The sequence below is a fragment of the Zootoca vivipara genome, chromosome 4 (assembly GCF_963506605.1).
Source record: "Zootoca vivipara chromosome 4, rZooViv1.1, whole genome shotgun sequence".
NCBI classification, from domain to species: domain Eukaryota; kingdom Metazoa; phylum Chordata; class Lepidosauria; order Squamata; family Lacertidae; genus Zootoca; species Zootoca vivipara.
This window is the reverse complement of record NC_083279.1, coordinates 47,500,319-47,524,430: the sequence shown is the minus strand read 5'-3', so window position 1 is coordinate 47,524,430 and position 24,112 is coordinate 47,500,319. Positions and strand designations below refer to the sequence as shown.

At 42.8% G+C, this 24,112-nt stretch overlaps 1 protein-coding gene and 1 long non-coding RNA gene across 12 annotated transcripts in view; both read right to left on the bottom strand.

Moving 5' to 3' along the window:
- Positions 1–24,112, bottom strand: part of LOC118085215 (cystathionine beta-synthase-like protein) — a 39,788-nt gene that overhangs the window by 15,466 nt on the left and 210 nt on the right. For 3 of the 11 annotated variants that reach the window (XM_035115595.2, XM_035115603.2, XM_035115605.2), the window contains exons 2-9: positions 9,950–10,161; positions 9,680–9,786; positions 7,536–7,670; positions 5,344–5,423; positions 4,842–4,976; positions 3,292–3,361; positions 1,827–1,918; positions 269–394 (exon numbers count right to left, since the gene is read on the bottom strand). In XM_035115595.2, the coding sequence (XP_034971486.1) occupies positions 269–394; positions 1,827–1,918; positions 3,292–3,361; positions 4,842–4,976; positions 5,344–5,423; positions 7,536–7,670; positions 9,680–9,786; positions 9,950–10,155 (951 nt within the window). In that variant the 5' untranslated portion in view covers positions 10,156–10,161. The other 8 variants (XM_035115594.2, XM_035115597.2, XM_035115598.2 and 5 more) reach the window with 8 other exon arrangements.
- LOC132591991 (uncharacterized) lies at positions 10,168–12,453 on the bottom strand. The gene is made up of 3 exons (XR_009557472.1): positions 11,472–12,453; positions 11,123–11,333; positions 10,168–10,671 (listed from the first exon to the last, which is right to left on the bottom strand). It is a non-coding gene; the product is annotated as an uncharacterized LOC132591991 (long non-coding RNA).

Sequence of the window (24,112 nt, the reverse complement as noted above, 5' to 3'; positions counted from 1 at the left end):
GCCTGCATTATTTTGGCAAGGAATGAGCCACAGGGAAATAAAGACAGAGTGACGAGGAGCTATGAAAAAGGACATAGGAAAACTTGGAAAGCAAAGCTAAACACTCAGTGTCTATATGCATTTCCTGAGGAAGTGTGACTAAGTTCATAGCAGGAAATCAGATGCAAAAAAGGCCTTTCACAAAGACATCAGAATTACGGACACGCCAGCAAGATGTGTTGAGCAGTAAGGTATGCATGAGGGGAAAGGAAAAAGGAGTTTGACTTACTGAGCTGTCCAGAACAGTAGGGATGAAGTCGTATCCAATCCCTTCCACTTCATAAGTTGTACTGTCTGTATTATTTAGTCCTTCAGGCTCTGCAAGAATGGATCCTTCGGGGTCAACACCTATAATCTGCAAGAGAGTTTTTAGCATCGAGTCAGTGTTTGGCTATCAAAAACAGCATTGTTAAAGCAGTCATGGTAAGTCAAAATTGTTGTGGCATCGCAAAGATGTTCCCCCTGTCATTAAAACTTGGAAAACACCAAACCTGATGTCAATCATTGCTTTTAAAGCACATGAAAAAACTCACTTGCTCCTACCCTGCTTTCATTTGGCTTAGTAAAAGGGTGAATGTCAACAAGTGTGCTCTGGATCCCATTCAGATGCTAGCTCTCATTACATATATACAACCCCAACAGGTGATACAAACAGAAACATGATATTATGTGCTCAGTGACATAAATCTCTATGTCACTCAAATAATTTTGTAAGGAATCACAGTACAGGACACAAGATGTCCAGCGTGTTTTATTACTCTTAAGATTCTACTAAGTACTCTGTTTCCTGTGAGGATGAAATGCCCATTATGTTGGACACAATAAAATTATTAGATTCATTGAAATATCTTTCTGAAAACTGGTAGTATACACATTCTCCAAAGGGGTGACCTTCCTGGCAAATTTCACACAATTCTGCCCAATTTTCTAAAAGTATAGGAATTTCTGTCTAGTTCAGGAGGCTGATCTAGTGTGGGTGTTCCTGGCATTGGGCAATCAGGATAGACTAGAGAGTATGTCGATTTACTGCCCACCTTGCTACAGTCTCCCTGCCTGAACTGACAGAGCTGGGGCTGAGGACCCCCTGGACTGCTGGTTTTGGATGATTTCAACATCCATGCCAAGGAGACTAGCTCTGGGGTGTACTTGACCCTATCCTTGACAGCTGGTTTTCTGCTCAGAATCGTTCCCCAACGGACTGCTGTGATGACCGGACTGCTGTACGCAAGGTGTGCAACAGTATAAAGGACACTCTTGCATCAAGAATGCTTAACATGAACATAATGAGCTGGTCTACATAATGTCCTGCCCGTGCAAGTAGTCCCAACTTTCCTTAGACATGCACACGTGAGGATAAAAATGCAAACAGCAAGTGAACAGGCAGCAATCAGTGATATAGCTGGTGGCAGTCCATTTCATCATGGCAACAATAGTGCTTTTCCCAGACGCCATGACTGTTAATGAGCTCCATTTTGGGGGTAGATCTGTGTGTATGGTGAAGGCTGTCAACCCCCGAAGCCGTGGAACAGAATGGAACCAAACTTTGGTCGAGCGAACCCAGCCTCACAGGTCCCAGTGCCTGCTTTGAGGGCAGAAATGCCTGTCTGCCTGGGCCCATCATGGAACATGAGAACAGAAGGCTTGGCAAACAGAGATAATCCAACAGGGTGAAGAAAACACAAGGCTCATGAGACTCCCTATACCCCAGTAAGGCTCGGGATCACATACATCCATAAACAATGGGAAACAATGAAGCAGTGATTGAGATGCCCTCGCCTGGGACTTACTTTGCATTCAGGGCATTTCTCCTTCAGTTTTCGGGCAATGCCAGTGATGGTGCCTCCCGTACCCGCTCCAGCTACAATCATGTCTACATTACCTATCAGAGAGGGAGAAACATATGTACAGTTGAAGTGGCCAAACAGAATTAAAGACACAAATCTGAATGGATACATTCTTTTAGCCAATTCTAGTGTAAGGGTTTTGCCTCAGTATGGCACAGGGAGAAGACACACATTTCATCAAACAAAAATGCTATGTGGGAGCTCCCCCTACTGGCCTTAAACTAGCAAATGCAAAAAATGAAATAGGTTATACAGTGGACCCTCCAGATATGAACTTAATTCGTTCCAGGGGTCCGTTCGCACCCTGAAAATTACGTAAATAGAGGCGCACACTTCCAGGTTTGCCATGGCCATAACCCGAAGATTCCATATCCAGGGGGATACGCAAGTAAAGGTACGACTGTACTGTGAACATGACCTAGTCCAACCCCCTACAATGCAGGAATCGCAACTTAATCATAGAATTGTTCCCCAAAACATCAACTGGAGCCCAGATTAATTGCATAAACATAAGAGAGAATCCATAGATTGTGTGAATCCGAGATTCACATTTCCACTCAATAGCAAATGCCAGCAAATGTATTTAATTACTAATCTGTCTGGCCTGCCAGGTCCTGAAAGCCTAGGGAATGTAATAATACATAAACAAATGAAACCATAATCCTGCATCTATGGATCTACGAGATACTCATTTAGAGCTATAGATATGGGCTTTCAAGATGGGAAACCAACATCTAAATCTTTGCTCTGGCACAAAGCTCCACTGATTGTTTTTAGGTAAAGCACTTCTCCAACTACTGGTTCACATGTTGTGGATGTCACAGGTCCACCCCACATTCATGCAATGCTCCATGTAGGGCGTACTTGATAATGTGTGAAGCGGACATGTAATGGTAGTACATCCGCTTTGTTGCAACGTGTTATTTGGCACCGAGCCTAACCAGCCACAGAGAGCTATTTTAAGAATAATTTGAGGTAAGAATTGTAAAATACTTTATACACCGGGATGTGCTGTGGAATTGATAAGTTATAGCAATGTTGAAGCCTCGTCTTGGTTCCAGCCATGAGAACACTATGCAAATTAAAAGATGTCATAGCACTTCTCGGGAGGTTGTGGACTCTCTGTCCTTTGAGGTTTTTAAGCAAAGATTTGATGGCCATCTGTCACGGCTGCTTTAGTTGAGATTCCTGCATTGCAGGGGGTTGGACTAGATGACCCTTGGGGTCCCTTCCAACTCTAAGATTCTCAGGCATGGCAAACTTGCAGGAGAAAAGTAGCTTGGGGACTGTTGGACACCCACTGACGCCACGTCTCTATGCATCCTGGCCCTTGCAATTTCTCAGAATCCCCCTTTTCTCAAAGCATCTAGGATGAGGGGCCCAAGGGTTACCTGCCGGCTGAACATACCATCACACTGCTGCAGGATCTCCTCAGCCGTGGAATCGTAATGGGCCAGGGGGTTGCTAGCATTGCGGTACTATGTTGAAAAATGAAAGGAAAATGTAGAAAAGTAACAGTCTGGCAAGTTTACAAAGAGAGCTGTTGCTGGAACACACGTGGACTTAAATGTTTAATAAATCTATCAGCTGCTTTTAAAATGAAAAATCCTCCACAAAGCAGTATACAATAGCAAAAAGCAGCTATTACAAGTACCATTAAAAGCAAGCCCATTTAATAATAATCTAAAAAGTAAACACAAGAACAACCCACCACCCCAAAACCTCATGCTATCAGGAAGGGCCATAGCTCAATGACAGAGCACATGCAAAAGGAGCCAGGTTCAATTCCTGGTGTTTTGAGACAGGGCTGGGGAAAACTGTCTGAAACCCTGGAGAGCAGCTGCCAGTGGACAAAACTGGGCTAGATTCCCAGTGGCCTGACACAGTAGAAGGGAGTTTCCTATGTTTCAATTTAGGACATTATCTTGACAGTCTAATTTACCTAATCCACAGAAAGTTACAGAGAGGGAGCGAAAGTCTTCAAAGCCCACTTGAAAATCTCTACATATTGCACCTGCCTGATCTTCCATGGATCTGGTTTCTGGAATTTTGGGCCACTGCTGAGAAGGCCCTGTTCCTTGATATACCCCCCCCCCAGAGAAGAACATGGGGTATTTATTTGCCAAAATACTATCATTTTATTTATTTCATAAAATTTATATACCGCTTGATTTTGTAAAATGGTTTACAAAAAAGATACAATAAAATTCTCACTAAGAAGTTCACAACCATAATTTAAAACATACCAAAAGTTTAACCCGCAACAGAATAGACTAAAACAAAGTACAACTCATATACACTTTCTAAACACCTGGGAAGACTTGTCTAAATAAAAATGTCTTCAGCAGGCACCGAAAAGAATACAGCAAAGGCACCTATCAGATAGCAATAGGAAGAGAGTTCCAATTATGGTCTCAGCACCACTTAATTAATATTATTTTACTACTATAGAGGTGTTTATGCTCCTTACATACCACCAAGACTTGCTCCTCTTCGATGGCTAACTAGCCCACAACAGAGCCCCACCCACAGGATGACAATTGTGTATGAGTTGGAGGACAAGTTAAGTGCAATTTACTTTAGTCAATTGACTTAAGATTATATAGGAAGTTGACTTATAATGAAACAAGCCATTGGTTCTGTTAGCTCAGTATTGTCTACATCAACCTTTCCCAACCTGTGCCACTCCAAATGTTTTGGACTAACAAGTAGTCATGCCAACTGATGTTGATGGAATGAGTAGTCCAAAATACTTGGAAGGCACCAAGTCAGGGAAGACTGGTCTATATTGACCTGTGAAGGCTGTCCTGGGTTTCAGAGACTTTTCTATCCCTTTGCCTGAGAATTGGGAATTATAACTTATCAGCTTCACTGAGATATTAGAACGATGAATGAAAAGGACTGTATTCCACTTAGGACCTAGCTATCTGAAGTACTTCTCTCCTTCTGCCTCTTTACCTGATCCAATATGTGGGAATTGGGGATTTCATTTTTCAGTCTCCACGCCACGCCGACATGAGATTCTGGAGAGTCAAATCTAGCAGTAGTTGGAGTCCTCACAATTTCTGCCCCAAGAGCTCGCAGAACATCCACCTGATTTCAAAAAAAGAGGGAGCAAATTTGTGAAATGCACCACACAAAAACCCGAGCAATGGGGAAACTAAACTTTAAGATGTAAGACTTTGAGTGGCTTTCACTATGTAATAATTCAGATGTTAGCTATTTTACTCCCAGCGCAATGCCAGTCTAAACTTTAAATACTGAATGTCAGTCCAAACCCTGAACCTCATTAAACATTTTGCTACCTCACTGAAACAGCAAGTTTCAGCACTACCTTACTAAACATCATCGTTCTACCCCATATGCAGCCATCCGCGTTGCTGGCTAACGATGTCCCAGTTAACCAATTACACAACAAGTGACGATCTGTAAGCATCTGAAAATGACAAGCAGCTCTGACCTTCTCCATGCTCATTTTCTCTGGCATGACGATGATACAGCGGTAGCCTTTCACTGCAGCTGCCAAAGCCAGTCCGATCCCTGGAACCAAGGAGATGCATCACTGAAGGAAGCCACGCATTTATATTTTAAAACTCTTTCCTTGCAGGAGCATAGGAACCAGCCTTATACAGAGTCCAGCTAGTTGCCTCTCACGTATGGTACTGTCTAGATCAGTCTTCCTCAAGCTAGTGCTCTGCAGATGTTTTTGACTAGAGTTACTAACAGTCCCGGTCACCATGGTCAATGGTCAAAGATAATGGGAGTTGTGGTTCAAAACATGAGAGAGGGTACCAGTTTGGGGAAGGCAGGTCTACACCAACTGACGTGTCTCTCCAGGTATTCAGAAAGGAACCTTTTCCAGCCTTTTCTAGCGATGTCAGGGATTGAACCTGAGATCTTCTGTAGGCAGAACATATGTTCTACCACTAAGTTGAGACATACCTGAAATGTATGCCCCGCCATTCTGGACCAACTGGGTACTCATAGTGATAGACAGAACAAGCCATTTTTATATTAACAAGCAGACTGCCTGTTTAGCCAAGTTTCTGGCTATATTAAAAATGCTTTCAAGACACTTCTAGTAGTGTGTATGCTTCTCTCCCAACACACACGGCCGCTTAGGATTACATCCTGCTCCATCTCTTTCCCAGACATCAGGGGGCAATATTGCTAACCACGAGAAGGTACCATTTCAGAGATTGGTGAGAAAGCATTCAATACACTCACTGTAAAAACTAAGGCTGTTTCAACTACAAGGACAACTGCCTGCTGTGAAGTTTTGTGTCCACTTGGACATAACAATCATGATAACACTCTAAACTCGGCCTGCGCAGAACAGAACCACAACAGAGCAGTCTGTGTTTTCAGAGAGTGTAGTAGAGCAAGAGGTACAGCTTAGATCTTAACAGATCTTAACAGATGCCAAAGATCACACTGTTCTTTTTAACAAAAGCAGTATTGATGTTCTAATATGTTTGCGAAATTATGCAGCACTGGAAGATTCCCAAGAGAAGAGTGAAAAGCTAATCCAGTAAGACTGCTTACCATTTAGGTAGGAAAAGCTATCTGTTCATATACATTGCTCAGTAATGCTTATAACGCCGCTGTGTTACAGATCAGTTTAGCCCCCATCATTACAACAGATCATGGTTCTGTTCCCCTTTAAAAGCTCCTGTGTTCACTGATTTCTTCAGTCTTGCAACCGCCTCCTCCATTTCTTCCGCTCTGCATGACCCTCATTTCTTGATGCCAATCAGCTCTGATTTCACAGTCTCTCTCTGCAGCCAGAGGTGTCATGGCAGCTCTGGCTATCATTGGTATAGCTTCTCTGACCACAATGGGACTTGACTGCTAAGTGTTAAGCGGGGCATCAAGGAACTTAGAATTCAAAGGCCCTTGAACAACTTCTGATCAATTAAACCACATCATCAGTCCTTGGACACCTTGGGCTTTCAAACAACACTTTGATGTAACAGCTTCCAAGGCTTTCAATGAAAAGGAACAGGTGACATTTGTTGTTTATATAACATGCTGATGATGGGTGGTGTCTGACAGAGGCGCAGTAAAAGCTATCAAGTGAATTCAAGGCTGAATTAATGTGATTCACACAAGGGTCCTTCCAGCTCATAGTTCATGTCCTTAACCATTATACTGTACCAGCATATAAGGACAACTAAGGCTTTCTCATACTTGTTTTCTCCTCTGGGTGTGATATCACCTTGTGTCTATACGAATGCATAATGTTCCATAGCTCTGTTGAAAACATAATCTAATAGAGGACTGGAAATCGTTAAAAGAAGGATGAGTTTCCTTTAAAAAAAGAATGCAAGTAAACATAGATTCTAAAAGGTAAACAGTTGGGAAAACCGGCTCTGACAGTGTTTCTCATTCAGTTTGGTAAACACGAAGAGCTCCATGACTTTACACCAGAGATATTGCTTTATTATCTCACTGACTTCAATGGGAGAGTATTAAGTACATGCTTAATGTTCTCCTATCCATTACGATGCTTCCATTTTGGGGAGAAATAAAGCACCCCAGATACCTGTTCAGCCATTCCTGTCCTATTATCCTCCTGCCTGTATTACCACTATGCCCAACAACACAGCCCAGGGTCACACTACAATTGCTCTCACTCCCAAGCAACCATACCTGTGTTTCCTGATGTTGGTTCGATAATGGTATCTCCAGGTTTCAGAATCCCATCCCTTTCAGCATCTTCCACCATCCTTAGGCTGATTCGGTCTTTCACACTCCCTCCAGCATTGAAAAACTCACATTTTGCCACTGGAAAGCATAAAAGACTAGGTTTCATTTTTTTCTGTTTATCAAAAAGAGGGGGCACGTCAGCTTTTAATTTCTAGCCATCTTTCAGGGGGGAAATGCACCTGGCCAATTTATAGCCTCACTGGGTGCGCAAACACACATGGTGCAGCAATAGCCCCCCACTTCCTTTGCACTATTCATTCAGTATCATTTTAGCACTACTAGTTTGTTTATTTAGTTAGTTAGTTCTGTACTGTGGTTAGTTAGATTTTATTTTTCTGGGCTTCTTTTTATCGTTTCTTTTTTTAAAAAAATAAATTTTTATTCCATTTTCCAATTTATCAAATTATAATAAAAAAAACAATCTTTTATACAAAACATCTTATACTTTCATCTTACATCTTGCTCTGCCGAGCTGTGACTCCCCCCCTCCCTTCAAGCGGGTTTCTTGTTAACTCCGATTTTTGCAGTTCCTTTTTGACTTTTTTAATCAGTTCGTAGGATTTATTTCAATCCTGCAAGTGTTTTTAAAGATCTACGGTTTTTCTCCATATAGTCCACATATTTACTCCAGTCTTTTTGAAACCTCGTCTCACCTTGGTCGCAGATCTTGCAAGTCAACCTAGCAAGTTCAGCGTAGTCCATCATTTTTGTCTGCCACTCCTCAATTGTTGGTAATTCCTGTAATTTCCATTTTTGGGCTAACAATGTCCTAGCCGCGGTTATCGCATACATAAACAGTACTTGATCTTCTTTTCTAATCTCTCCTCCTATTATTCCTAACAAAAATGCTTCCGTTTTTTTTGGAAAAGTGTACCTAAACATCTTTTTCAATTCATTATAAAGCATCTCCCAAAATCTTTTTACCTTATCGCATGTCCACCACATATGATAAAATTCACCATCTTTCTCTTTACATTTCCAGCAACTTTTGTCACTCATTCTATACATTTTGGCTAATTTAACTGGTGTTAAATACCATCTATACATCATCTTATATACATTTTCTTTCAAAGCAGTACATGCTGTAAATCTTAAAGTTTGATTCCATAATTTCAACCACGCGTCATATTCAATATTATGCCCAAAATCCTTTGCCCATTTGATCATCACTTCTTTTGTCAACTCATCTTTTGTATACTCTTTTTATCGTTTCTGGATTATGTCCATCCAGAGGACTGTGGCGACTAGCCCCAGAGCCAGGCCCGGATAACTAAGGGTTAAATTTTGTGCCAGTTAGAACCCAGAGGGGCGGGCTCAGCCAGGGTATAAAAAGCCCCTCCCTGTGGAGTAGGAAGAAGAGAAGAGGTAGAGGAGAGAGAAGAAAGGAGGAGAGAAGAGGGAGGAGAGAAGAGGGAGAGTTAGGAGAGTGGGAGCTAAGAGTCCGAAGCGAGAGCTGGGTCTGGGAGTGATAGGTGTAGCATTGGTGGTAGTTAGCAGACAGGATAACCAGTTATTGTGAAACTTGTTGTGTTTATTAATTAGCTGTTTATAGCGGTAGTAGGCCGGTAACTTTCTAGCGGTAATAGGCCGGTATAGGTCATCTATTATAAGTTTGTTAACCACTGTTTATTATCCAGCAACCACAAGCCTTTGTACACAATAAAGCAACTTGTTTATTCACATCATCCTCGTCTGTGGTAAATAAAACGAGCAGGTACCAGTTAGTCTGGCGAGCTGCAGCTGGGGTACCATTTGTCATTGGTGCAGTACTCCTAGACCGTGAAACGTCCGGGGGTGCTGCACAGGTCTGCAGGGACTGTGACAAGGACGTTGTCAATTGGGCAGTCTACAAATGGCAGAAGTAAAATTGAAGAAATATAATGTAACACAGGTGACAAAAGGCTTTTGAAATATCAGCTCTGAATCAGCCCAATGCTGTATTTCTCTTTTGAACTGGCCAATGGCTTCACAGTCAAGCCAAGTTTACAGCAAACACTACCAAAATCCTGGCTGAACTGGTCCTTCTTGATCCTGGTGACGGCACAAATGTTTGCGTTTACAACTCCAGCTAACCAGAAGATACTTACAGAGCTCACATTTAAGTCCAAAGAGCTTCCCAATTTTGTTGATTCGGACCAAGGGAGTATCACCGATCTTCTTGAGGATGTCGGGCATAATTTTTGGAGTCTCGGATCTAAACCAGAAAGACACAGGAGCATAGAGCAGGGATGGGAAACCCCCAGTCATATCCACCAGCACCTGAACATGGCTTGCAAAGTATCAAACCAAACGAGTGCGCTGGATTCTACCAAAGCTAATCAGACCTCAGTTTGTGGTTCTATTGAATGGCAGCTTACCTTGCAACATGGCGATGGGGCGACTCAGAAGGAGATTTCCCAAGCTCCCAGGTACACTTGCTTGGAATGTCAGGCCTGATCCACTTCCTCTCCTTCTCTGGCGAGTTGCAAGGCTCCTTCTCCGGAATTCCATTGGGTGTGCAGCTGGCTGAGAAGTGAGAGCAAGCCAAGGTGTCCATCCCGGCTTCTGTGGGAAACGATGGCATTGTGACCTCAAGGGAAGAAAGGGACTAATGAAATTTTCACTCGCCATTAGTCAAGATACAGTAATTGTCAATAAATGCAGTAAGTTTTACCACCTAAAATGACATGCCCTTACTGTACGTGAGACAATCGATCCATCTAGCCCAGTACTAGCTACAGTCGTACCTCGGAAGTCGAACAGAATCCATCCCGAGAAGCGGCATCAGGAACATCTCAGTAAATTAAGGGGGGAAAGGGAGAAAGCTTCCACGGCTTAAAAAAATTCTAGACTAGTTCATCTGGAATTCATTTCCATACCTTGGTTCTGATCGCAGAGTTCCCAATATTGGACAGAACAAAAGAAGAGTCCTGGTGGATCAGGCCAATGGCTTATGTAGTCCAGCATCTTGTTCTCACCATGGTTAATGAGAAGCCAAAACTAGAAGCTCCAAAGCAGAATCTGGGCACAAACAGCACTCTCCCTGAAGCCCCAGCAGTGGAGATAGTGCACAGCCATCATGACAAGGAGCCATGATCACCTTACCTTCCAAGTCCCGGACTGCAGAATCCGGCACCGGCAGCCGTGTGACACCGGAAGTTGCATCGACGTAACTTCCGGCGTCGCTTTGCCCTTCTATGGGCACCCAAAATGGCCGCCGCCGGCTTCAAAAGTAGCTTCTGCGCATGACCGGAAGTGCATTGACGCAACTTCCGGTGTCGCCCCGCCCATCTATGGGCACCAAAATTGCCTCTGCCGACACCGAAGTCGCACCTACGCACTTCCGGTCATGCGTAGATGCGACTTTTGAAGCCGGCGGCGGCCATTTTTTGTGCCCATAGAAGGGCAAATCAGGAAAAAAATGGCCGTCGGCAGGAGAAAATAATGGAGAAAAACGGGAGACGAAGTGATACGGGGGACCACCGGGAAAAGGTAAGTAAAAACGGGGGTTTCCCGGGGAAAACGGGAGACTTGTCAGCTATGATGATCACCTTAGGCCCCATGAACTTGTCTAATCCCCTTACTACATCTTGTGACAGTGAGTTACATAGATAACTATGGACTGCATGAAAAAGTATTTCTTTTTTTTCTGTCCCCAAACCTGTGACCTTCAGCTTCATTGGATGATCCCAGGTCTAACAGTACGAGGGAGGAAAATGTCTCTCTATTCACTTTCTCCACACCAGGTAGAGTTTTATGTATCTCTACCATGTCATGCTGGCCACATGACCCGGAAGCTGTCTGCGGACAAACGCTGGCTCCCTTGGCCTATAGAGCGAGATGAGCGCCGCAACCCCAGAGTCGGACACGACTGGACCTGATGGTCAGGGGCCCCTTTACCTTTACCATGTCCCCCAGCCTCCTTACTTGCCCTAAAAATGGCCAAATGTTGTAACCTTTCCTTTCAGCTCCCATGATCATCTTGCAAATTGTCCTATAATATAACTTACGTGACCTGAAAGAAAATGCCATTTCCCTTATTATACTGCACACAGCAGGCAACGTTTTTCTCCAAGATCTCAGGAAGCAAGAGGTTAAAAGGCCCCGTTATATCAATAAACAATCAGCAGCAACATTAAAGCCTGAAAGACAGGAAAATCTAGAACTAGAAACTTCAAGTGTACCAGGAAATGCTACCCCTGGACAAATAATAAAGTGCACAAAATACTCCCAAACAAGACACTACTTGGAATCTTCTAGAATTGGTGTATCTCTAGAGATTGACTCCATAATTGTCAGCAGACATTGATAATTTGGCAGCATCCTCTTCTCGCTACCTCTCAACACCAGTTTGCGCCGATTCAGAAGCAAAATCATAGAAGGCTAATATTCTTTTGTCATAAAAGGGCCCCCTTCTGCCAAGGAGAAGTTGCAACCTTAAGCACAAATTTTACCTGAATAGATATTTGCAGACCCAAGTCTTAGAGCGACAAGGAACAGGATAGTTGAGCCTACAAATTCCTAAATTCCAGATCTGCTAAAAAGCTTCCGCATTGCCCCACATAACAGTTCGCCAGACTAAACTGTGGGGTTTGTGAAGTGAAATGCTTTTACAAAGTGGCATTTCACCTGAAGTTTAAGACTTCTCTACTGCATCTGCAGAAACTTCATATTCTCCCTAGTAGGTGACCAATCATGTAGCAAGTACAGTCATACCTCGGGTTACAGCCGCTTCAGGTTGTGTTTTTTTCAGGTTGCGCTCCATGCCAAACCCAGAAGTACCGGAACGGGTTACTTCCAGGTTTCGGTGTGCGCGCATGCGCAGAAGCACTAAATTGTGCTTTGCACATGCGAAGAAGCGCCAAATTGTGACCCGCGCATGCGCAGACGCGGGTTGCAAACACTGTGGGTTGCGAACATGCCTCCCGCATGGATCACATTCACAACCTGAGCGTCCACTATATTAGCCCGCTGGGAGCCATCTTGAATTCACTTCCCGCACTTGTAAATGTAACCAGAAAAAAAGGCTTTGCAAAGGAAGCAGGGGAAAGTTTATTTCTTATTTCCTTCTCATATAAAGCCACTAGCTTATCTCATAAGTGGCCTTCATGCTTTGCCCTATTTCACAGGCCAAGTCTAAGAAGTGAGGGAGTAACTGGCCAATTTGAAGAAGCCTTACGTCAGGCATTTTCCCATGGCAACTCCTCTTACCTTAAAATCTTCAGATGAACCTCAACACAAAACAACTTTTGGACAACAGATGGCAATAGATGCTAGCATCATACAGTAAAGTAGTGTATAAGTGTAGTGTACTTAGAATTAAGACAGCCTTTGATCATACACAGCATTGAGATCCTTGTGGATTTATCATTGGGGTGTTCTAGATAAGGGGTTGCCAATTCCAAAACCAGAGCTCTAGATTAAAACTGTTGTGAAAGACCTTGAGCTGCTTGCTTTGTAACAGGGTGATTACTGAAAAAACAAACTTCCATTTGCTTTGCCTGGCATATTGTGTCTCAGCTTGCTCTTTTGGATAAGAATAAAAAAGTCCACAACTCTTATAAGAGTAAGGAGGGGGAGGAAGAGACCTTTTCCAACATGGTGGTCACATTCCCTTCTGGGAAAATACCTGCAGGCCAGATTCTAGTCGCAGGGCAGGGTCAGAGGAAACCGTAGGTGGAACAACTGATGTAAATTTTCCCTCTGAACAACAGGCTAGTTTACACACACCTCTGTAACTTCCATCCAGAGAAGTACGAGGCATCACTCAAGTTCAAGGCAAGCCAAGCAAAAAGACCAGGGTGCGAAAAGGATCCAGTGGGGGTGTGGTCTGGGGAGTGTTCAGAGGGCCAGAAAGAAAGAGAGGCACATTCAGGGCCCACACCTGATGCTCCACACCTGAGACAGTTTAAACTGGTACAAGACATTCTGTTGCCTGTGGCGAGACACACCTCACCCCATCATATTCTCCCTGTACAGAAGCCCCCTGGATTGGCAGTTGAATCGTACTTCAACATTTGTGAAAGGTCTTATTTTGCAATCCCTGGCTGTGATTGATTATCAGTTACACATCTGGCTAGTTCAGATGGCAACCTTGAGCTAGGTCAAGAGCTCTGAGAACTCAAAGAAGATAAGTCCCTTGACCCAGGGACTGTCCATATATATATATATATTGGCCTATTCCTATCTCTTTTTCTTAATGGTGAGACGGACTATTCATAACGTAGGACTATTCTTCACAACTGTGAGCAGGGCAGTGGAGTGGGGTAGGTGGAGACAAGCGACAACAATTAACTATCATGATGTTCTCTGCAAAATAAAAAAATTCCTTCAGTAGCACCTTAAAGACCAACTAAGTTTATATTTTGGTATGAGCTTTCGTGTGCATGCACACTTCTTCAGATACACAGAAGTGTGCATGCACACGAAAGCTCATACCAAAATATAAACTTAGTTGGTCTTTAAGGTGCTACTGAAGGAATTTTTTTATTTTGCTTCGACTCAGACCAACACGGCTACCTACCTGTAACTAGAATGATGTTCTCTGTTCCTGCTGCACAGAAAAAGCATTTTGGTTCCTGAAATTCATTCTGATGATGCCGATAAAAAATGTAACTGATAGATTTATACAAGATGTGGTATGAGTGTGTGAAAACAGTCTAGAGCCAAGGATCCCCAGGCATACACCTCCAGATGGTGGAGATGTCAGACACCATCCTGGCACCCCGGTATCTTCACTTGGTCGCAAGTGGCTGATAGGTGCAAAACATAGCTGCCAAGTTTTCCCTTTTCTCACGAGGAAGCCTATTCAGCATAAGGGAAAATCCCTTTAAAAAAGGGATAACTTGGCAGCTATGGTGCAAAATGTGCCTGATGCCTGGCTCATTTTGAATACAGAGCATCAGCCAAGGGTTTTTAAGGAGGAATGGGGGTAGATATATCCCATTGCTCCAAACAGGCAAAGACAGGCACAGGACAGAAGTCAGTGGGGAGTATTTCTGTATATCACTTGCACATTAGAAGCTGATATAACCAAGTTCACTAATAAATAATTACAACCCAGTTGTTTGCCCTCATTGGTCCAGGTGCAGGTCAGGACAATGTGCTTCCATATATACCTGTAGCTCTCCAGATTTTGTTGGATTCTAGCTCCCATCATCCCCAACCCCTGGCCATGCTGGCTGGAGGTAATGGGAACTGGGCTCCAGCAATACCTGGAGGGCACCGGGTTCCCCGTCCCTGATTACAGACCCTTCTATATCCATCTTCTGTTTATGCCCTACGACTTCCATTGCCGTTGCAAATGATACTAGGAGGATCTCAGTTACTTCACAGTAATGCCTTATGCGTGCCAAGATTATGCAACTCCCACTTGAGTGGCAGTGTATCAGTGTACAGAAGCCGAAGTCATCACACTTTGCATGACATTTATAGCCTTAAAGGTGTGTAATCTCAGCTCCACTCATAGCGTGGGTCTTGCCAAACAGATTTGGGATATCTATTTCCTAAGGTTAATCAGTTATATTAAGGAGCCTGGGAGTCGTTCCAAAATCTCGTTGGTAGTTACGATATTATCCTGGCACTGCATGCAACGCTTTGCAGCAAGAAGTAGCAATGTGGAAGCAGGGCAGAAAAACAAACTGGGCTGGCGGGGAGGAGAGAGAAGAGAAATTAAAGCATTTCCCTGCCCTCCACTGTCCTGGGGTCCGATATATTGAAAAGTGTGAAACTGTACAAGCCCCACATTGGGCAAAATATTCCTGCATTGCAGGGGTTGGACTAGATGACCCTGGTGGTCCCTATGATTCTATAATTCTATGATTAACATCAGACTAGAGGAGGAGAGAACAGCGTTGCAGAATCTACCTATTGATGCAGCTAAGATTGCAGCAACTTTAGTGCCTCCTCTCTTTGAACTGTTTGATCTCACATCTTAGGTACATGCTCCATTAGAACAAACTGTAACTAAGAACTCGAAACTGATCAATTATTTCCTCCTGCCTCCCAGTCCATTTTCACTTTGTCTCTGTGTGAGAATCCTTAGCTACTTCAGGAGTCTTTCTTGGCTAAAAGAGTGGGATTTTAAATACACGTATAATTGGTGTGTCCGATGCAAAGGTCTGCACTGAGGTTATAAAATGATTTAGAAATACAGTACGTAAGATACATAGGTATAGGATTGGGTATAGTGCCTTGACCGCCAGACATGTGAAAATTATCTCAGGATTGCAGCTGGTCAGTGTTGAACATGAGCCAGCAGTGTGACAGAGCTGCAAAGTGGCTAATGCGACAAGCAGGCTGGGTTAACAGATTGTTTCCAGGACACAGAAATTAATAGCTGCACTTTATTCTGCACTAGTCAGACTTCGCCTGGAGAACTGTCTAGTTCTGAGTGATGCATTTTTAAAATGATGGGATGGGTTCAGACAAACTGAACACAGATTGTCAGGAGTACAGAAAACAAGTCTATTAGAAAGGAACTGTGTGTGTCTAGCACAGAGAGGAGAATCATAGAAAGACAAGCAAGCTGTAAACAAGTAGCTGAGGGGCTTTAATAGGGAAGGGCTGTACAAAAGCCTTGATTGCTGATCACACTAGGGATCAGGCTGCGCTTTAGGTGTGGCAGCAAGTCAGCAAGATGGCCCAACTTTACTGGACCTTCAGTCTCTGCTAAATTCAGCACAAGGCCAATGTTAAAAATTAGTAGGTGAGTAGTTTAACAGGCCTGTCCCTGCTTGTAGGGAAGTATTGCATCTGAGACAAAGGTGATAGGTAGGACTTGCTCTGATGTGCTAGTTTTATGTGCTGGGATTTTCAAAACTTCATTGTTGGGGACCGTACAAGATGCGATTTCCCATTCTGCATCTTAGAATGGTACAGCTTGAATTGAATTATGTATCCCTTTAAACCAGAGCTTTCTGAACTGCGTGTCGCGGCATGTTAGTGTGTCGGCTGCGGTGTGTAGGTGTGTCACGCTCCTCTAGGGGTTGGAAAGGGAATAGTTTAACCTCTGGTTTGCTAGAAAAACTGAACTACTGTGTCGCAAAATGATGCAAAACTGAATTACTGCATCGTGAAATGCTGCATGTCTAAAAAGTGTCACCTTCATGACCTTCTAAAAAAGTCACCATCATGAAAAGATTGGAAAGCTCTTCTTTAAACCTTGGGGTGGAGCTTATGTTGGCAGAAATGCTTATGGGCCAACCACTCCCTTCTCGGAAATGGAATTCACGTTGTGTGGCTGTATTTATTTGATTAAGTGGTGTGTCACAAATTCAGTTCATTGTGGAAGGAAATTGCCTGCTTTCCATTTCTAGAGAAAGTCTCAAGTCAAATCTAGCCCACAGTTGACTCACAGATGTAACTCTGTTTGGTAGTTTGAGAAAAGGAACTGTTGAAAAACAGCTCAACAGCTCAGTGAACTTACAAAAGAAGCTCAACAACTGTTCTTGCAACTTCCCCCCAAAAAACCTCAACAACCTTCTTAATTTTTAAATTTCTTAATTTTGGGCTACTAAAAATAAGGGTCGACTTATACATGGGGTCGTGTTATACACGGAAAAAATATGGTAGATCTGATACAAGCCTGAACTTTGCCCAGCCTTGGCCTATCTTTGTACAATATTTTAGTTCCTTTTTTTATTTTCTCTGTTACCCCTGCAGGTTCACTTCCCTAATATAAGTAAGATGAAAATAAAAGCTCTTAAGATAATTTTGTGGGGAAACCCCCAGATCACACATCATGTAGCAGAGATGCTAACTGGGTGGGAAGCTGGGCTTCAATTGTCTAGAGGCAGGGCAAGGCAAGTTAGCACTAGTGGCCCATGGAGACGTGAAAAGAACCACCAAGCCTACTGCCAGGAACATTTTGGGGTGGAAGATTCAATTATATGGCGCCAAAAGGATGGGATTTTGTCACTCTTCCATGCAGAGCGGTGGGGGCAGCTGGGTGTGGCTGGGCTTCCCTCCAGGAATCAGCTGCATTTTTTGTTCATAACTTTATTTGAACAAGACTCCTGCCCCAGGCTTCAGGCAAGCTCTGCATGGGCCTGCTTCCACGTTACCGTTCCATGTTCCTGGCCTACCTGTTATGAGGGTTGTCAGAAAAAGTGGGGAATATAATGCCAAAAAACTAGTGGCCCTTTAGTAACTTCATATATTTCACATTAATAAGACCCTCAGATTAAGCCACACATTTCAAAACAGACTCCAAAATCCAGCAAATCCTTTAAAAAATAATAATCTCAATAGCACTTTAACTCTCCTCAGATTCGAATGAGGTCAGTGATATGGACTCTATCACTGTCACTTTACAGTTCAATTGGATGGTCCTTCCTAGGAGGTGAACTGAACTAGAAACCTCTTAACGAATTTGTATTTATCAACATTTTGGATACAGGTTTCTCCACTGCAGTGCCATATTGTCTTTAGGGGGGCCACCGAACCCCCAAGTGTATGGAACCCCAATGCCTAGATTCTATCTACTTCATCAGGTTTTTAAAAAATCGTATAGTTCAGGCTTATTTTTCTGGCAAAGACACAGAGGGTGATATTTTAACAGGTGTTTAAATTGTCTTTGTATGCATTTGCATAAATATTGCAAGGCATTTGACAAGGTGCCCCATGATATTCTTGTAAAGAAGCTGGTAAAATGCGGGCTAGACAATGCTACCATTCAGTGGATTTGTAACTGGCTGACTGACCGAACCCAAAGGGTGCCCATCAATGGCTCCTCTTCATCCTGGAGAGTAGTGACTAGTGGGGTGCCACAGGGTTCTGTCCTGGGCCCAGTCTTATTCAACATCTTTATCAATGACTTGGATGAGGGCATCCTGAGCAAGTTTGCAGATGACAGCAAATTGGGAGGGGTGGCTAATACCCCAGAGGACAGGATCACACTTCAAAATGACCTTAACAGATTAGACAACTGGGCCAAAGCAAACAAGATGAATTTTAACAAGGAGAAATGTAAAGTACTACACTTGGGCAAAAAAAATGAAAGGCACAAATACAGGATGGGTGACACCTGGCTTGAGAGCAGTACATGTGAAAAGGATCTAGGAGTCTTGGTAGACCACAAACTTGACATGAGTCAACAGTGTGATGCAGCAGCTCAAAAAGCCAATGCAATTCTGGGCTGCATCAATAGGAGTATAGCGTCTAGATCAAGGGAAGTAATAGTACCACTGTATTCTGCTCTGGTCAGACCTCACCTGGAGTACTGTGTCCAGTTCTGGGCACCACAGTTCAAGAAGGATACTGACAAGCTGGAACGTGTCCAGAAGAAAGAAGATTCCACCTAAACATTAGGAAGAACTGTAAGCGCTATTCGGCAGTGGAATTTGCTACCAAGGAGTGTGGTGGAGTCTCCCACTTTGGAGGTCTTTAAGCAGAGGCTTGACAGGCATATGTCAAGAATGCTTTGATGGTGTTTCCTGCTTGGCAGGGGGTTGGACTGGATGGCCCTCCTAGGATGGCCCTTGTGGTCTCTTCCAACTCTATGATTCTCCCATTGCTCGTGTGCTCCAAGTAACTGTCAATAAATCTCCAGGATAGCAGAAGTGCTGGAAAGCCCTTGATGCCAATATTTTTAAAAATAAAGAGCCAGGGTATGGTATATTGACATAACTGGAATTTGCAGAATCAATATATTAAGCAACATCCTGACATTCTCAAACATCACAAGGCAATCCCTATCTTGATGACTTGTTTACTGGTTTGCTAAGCTATCAGGGAATTGAGAGGGAAACAGGATTTCTACAGAAAGTAATCAGATGGTTTATATTTACACTCTGAACAACATTATTATTATTTATACTTTTTAGTCTTTTCTTTTTACAAAATAGAACTCAAAGCGACATACAAAACAAAAGTAGCATGTAAATTAAAACCAACAGAAAACTAAAACAGGCTTAATAATAATTAGTTTAATAATGATGATAATTTTATTTACACCCAACCCCCGTCTATCTGACAGGATTGCCCCCAGATCTTTTCAAATATGAACCAGCAATTTCAAGTGCAAAAAGCCTGTGTTGCGTACTCTCATACTTTCATGTAGGTATACCACCCACAAAGCTCACCTCATTTTATGGAGGGAGCAACTCTGGGTGAGAAAAGGGACAACAGACATGCTCTGATGGGTATTCAAAAAAGCTTACCTCCCTACTATATTGAACTGAATGAGGCAGCCCACCCACCAAAGGACTTTGATACAGTATATGTATGGATAGAGAGAAAAGTCAGAAGTTCAGTACAGTCCACTTTGGAACAGTTATTGAAAAGACAGTCCAGAAGTGACTTTTACAGTGTAATGCTGCAACAGTAGAAAGAACTCTGATCTTTTGGCACACCGAAACTGCTACCAAAACAAAACAAAACAAAACAGTTCAGTTTGTAGCGAAATCATGAACTGACAAGCTAGTAACTATTTGACTTTACTCAGCAGTGAGATTTCATAAAAAGGGCCCCACCAGATGTTGAGCATTCATCATGATGGGTTTTTCATGATGTTATCAGGGCTGTTATACCCAAGCTTGACCTGAGTCAACAGTGTGATGCAGCAGCAAAACAAGCTAATGCTACTTAGCTGCATCAAGAGAAGTATAGTGTCCAGATCAAGGGGAATAATAGTACCACTCTATTCTGCCTTGGTCGGACCACACCTGGAATACTGTGTCCAGTTCTGGGCGCCACGATTTAAAGCTATGGTTCTATGAATACCATTTGTGCCTGCAAAGCTCTGAAATGACCACACTGCTGCATTTGTAATAGATGCATGCCCCTATTACGTTTTCTGCTAAAATCCTGTGACTTTTCATAGCACACATGTTCTGGGGGCTTTGTTGTTGTTATAGCCCAAGAATGCTCCTCCAGGAGGCAATAATGCAGTAACATTGGGGAAGAATTGCAGAATAACTAATGAAGCAGAATGATGTGTGGATGGCCCAGGATAAATCCACTATTAATGTACTGTTGTGTTGATATCACATTGCAGAAAACACCCACAAAATAAACAAACAGCAGTCACTCTGGAGGGGCCCAAACAAAAGCCAAACACACCCTAAAGCATCTCACCAGCAAACCATATTACTTATCAAAGGATTTAAATTATCAAAAAAGAAACAAATCCTGTTCAACCTTGTTTTTTCAGCCTCATCTTCAAATCTTGTGTATATCTATGTCTGTTTTCTTTACAATGTTAAAGATGGCAGTTATATATATTACCTTTCACATGTGAATGCTTGTTGGCATAAAGACAGCAATTACACGCTCTTGCCAGAAAGTGAGTTACCACAGAACAAAACCATAACACAAAAATCTTTGGACATGCACAACCTCTTAATAAAGTATTTGAGCTAAGGTGTCTTGTCTGTCGCTGCATCTACTGGTATATGTAATTAAACCCACATCTAAGTATTTTTAAAGTCATGCCCAAGATAGAATTCCCTTAAACAGCTACAATAATCATACAAACATGTTCCAGCAACTCATGAAACAATTTCACAGAATACCCATCATCCCTTCCACTCAGACTGGGATTTTCATTTTGTTTGAGAGGAATCAAAAGATTTTTGAGGTTGAATATCTATCACTACCACACAAACACACACGCCTGGGCTCTCTTTCATCCCCACAAGTACAGAAGAGATGTTAAAAGTGTGGAAAATTCTGACATACTTGGGTCCTGTGCCGTTTGAAAATTGAGAATTCACAAGCATGTTCAAACTAATATTCCAGTCATTTCCATCCCATCTGTATTCCTAATGCTTTTTAAAAATATATTCTGCACCTATTTTGTCACTTGACTATCCCCAAAGTGCATGAGCCCCGTCCTCATTTTATATTTACACATTCACTGAATGCACAAGAGGGACCGGGATTGTTTCTGCTTACCTTATCCCCAGCCTTGATACATTTACCTACAGGTGAGAACAAGCTCTGTGTGAATGTAGGATCTGAATTGAAGATCAGGAGTTTCAACTAAGAATGAAGACCCTCCAGTTGCGTGCACTCAGAGCACATTCTTACCTTCAGCACAGCCAGTGGCAAAGCTAGCAAGCATGATGATCCCACTTCCCCTCCACGTGTTCAACGAATGCGTGATTATGAAGGTGTGAACAAAGCTTCAGTTTCAGTCTTTAGCACATTTCCAATGATGCAGTTGAGGAGGGTGTGTCAAGAACGCTCATTTTGTCATTCCCTGAGGCACATGCTCACCAAACTGCATCTTCAAAGATCCATGTGAGAGTTATATACAATCTGCCTACATTACGTCAACAACTTAATAATTAGCAAGAGTAAACACTATCTCAGATAGTGCATCTTTTTAACCGAATAAAACTTCAGAAGAACAAACCAGGTACTGTATAGGAAAAGCAGTGTTCACTGTTTTACTTCTAAAGCAGTGTGGAACTTTAAAAATGTTTTCCCTTCCACATAAATTTTTGCTTACCCACACTTACAGCAACTGAATACAAATGATTTTCAAGGCACACTTATATGGGTACAACCCCTATAGAACATAGTGGGACTTACTGCCAAGTACAAATGCTCTGTAAATCAGTGACAGAATTTCAAGCCTCAGGGACATCTGCTGTTTTATCTTCATAGAATTGTATAGTTGGAAAGGACCCTGAGGAACATCGTGTACCTTTTCTTGTAAAATTGCTTCTAGATATGCCTGCCCCTTTTCAACAAAAAGAACCTGGTCTAATCAAGAGGGAAGCACATGCAGTATCTAAGATCACTGCTTCACCTGGGCAAAAAGGGTATACCGGCAACAAAAGGTAAAGCATTCAGTCTCATACCATGAATTTGCAGCCATAATGGGGAAAAAACACTAGGAACAGTGTTCCCTTTAAGAAAAAAGGAAACCATAGAAATTTCTGGAATTTTGCCAGACTGGAACCATATCCAGTATCTTTTGACCTCTGAACTCTTTCAGAAAAGCTCTCCAACCATCGTATCTGCAAAAGGCATTTGTAACTTGAGTTTGCACAAGATGCCCAACCAAGGCAGATCCTGTTTCTAATGTCCATGCATGAACAGCAAGCATTTCGGCAGGAAGTAGATTCAAATGAGTCATATACTTTTGAGTTAAGTTCAGCTTGGCATTTCCTACATAGTGGCCAAAATGTAGAACTGAACTGAGAACTACAGTACACTCATTCTCTATCCAGCGTTAATGTTCTTTATCTAAATGATGCATTTCAGATTAATCACATTTTCACTTATAAGGCTGGAATTGGGTTTTGCTTAAGGAGGCCTGCAATATGAATGTTGCAACAGCATTTTAAAACTCATAACATCTGCACCTGGTAGGGAGTGCAAACAGCTCTAGGAACATTTTACGTTCACCTACCTGGGAGTAAGTTCAACAGAATTCAGTGCAGCTCATTTCAGAGCAAAATTGCTTAGGGTCACATTGTCAGTACCACCCTAAGAAATCTATTTCTAGAATACATAAAAAGAGGCCTGCTGGAGCAGACCAAAGGCCTATCCCACACAATGATCCATCAAGCCCAGAAACAGGACACAAATTATAATAGTCCTTGCCCAATTTTTTTGTGGTTTGTTTTTGCTTTAATAACTGAAACAGACTGATTTTGCATTAATAACTGAAACAAGTTGCGTACACATGGGCTTAGCCAAAAGGAGGCAGGGAGAGGCAGCTGCCCCCACTAACTAAATCAATAAAAATACATAGCTGAGGTTCTGCCTCCCCTAACAAAATGCCTGCCCCTCCCCCAACAAAAATCCTGGCTACGCCCATGTGTAAAGTATACATTAAATCACACACACACACCCCAAAAAATATTGGAAACTGTAGCTCTTTGAAGGGTAAACTACAGTTCCCATGACTGTGCATGTGTGCTTTAAATACATGGTTATGTACGCAGCCTAGGTAAAGGATTTCATGAGAAGTATATGTTGGGAAAGACTGAGGGTAGAAGGAGAAGGGGACGACAGAGGATGAGATGGTTGGACAGTGTTTGCAAAGCTACCAACATGAGTTTGACCAAACTGCGAGAGGAAGTGGAAGACAGGAGTGCCTGGCGTGCTCTGGTCCATGGGATCACAAAGAGTAAGACACGACTAAACAACAACAACAACAACATAGATTATATATTATTGCCTCTGTCCTAGTAAGCATTTTTCTCTCCATTGCCTAATGGGGTTTTGCTGTTTTTTTGGAGAGATAGCAAGGGAAGGCTGGCCCCCAACCAAGAAAAATTACAGAAATAAAGTTTGTTCAGAAGCAACCTTCACTAAAGGAAGGAAGAAGAAATTAAAACCCATCATCTGCCGTTTGCCGCTGCTTCCAGCTCACCTGTTGAGAACTAGATGATGCAACCGGAAGGTGTATGAGAAGAAACAGGCGCTGCCCCAAGGCTCCGGGACGGGGTGGGGGGTGGGGAGAGACAAAGTGCCCAACGCAAACACACCCTTAACAAAGAAGTCGTCTAGCGATTGGGGCGGTCAGAATTGGCGCTGCCTGCACCTCGTCCTTTCCTCGCCCACTTATTGCCGCTAGATCA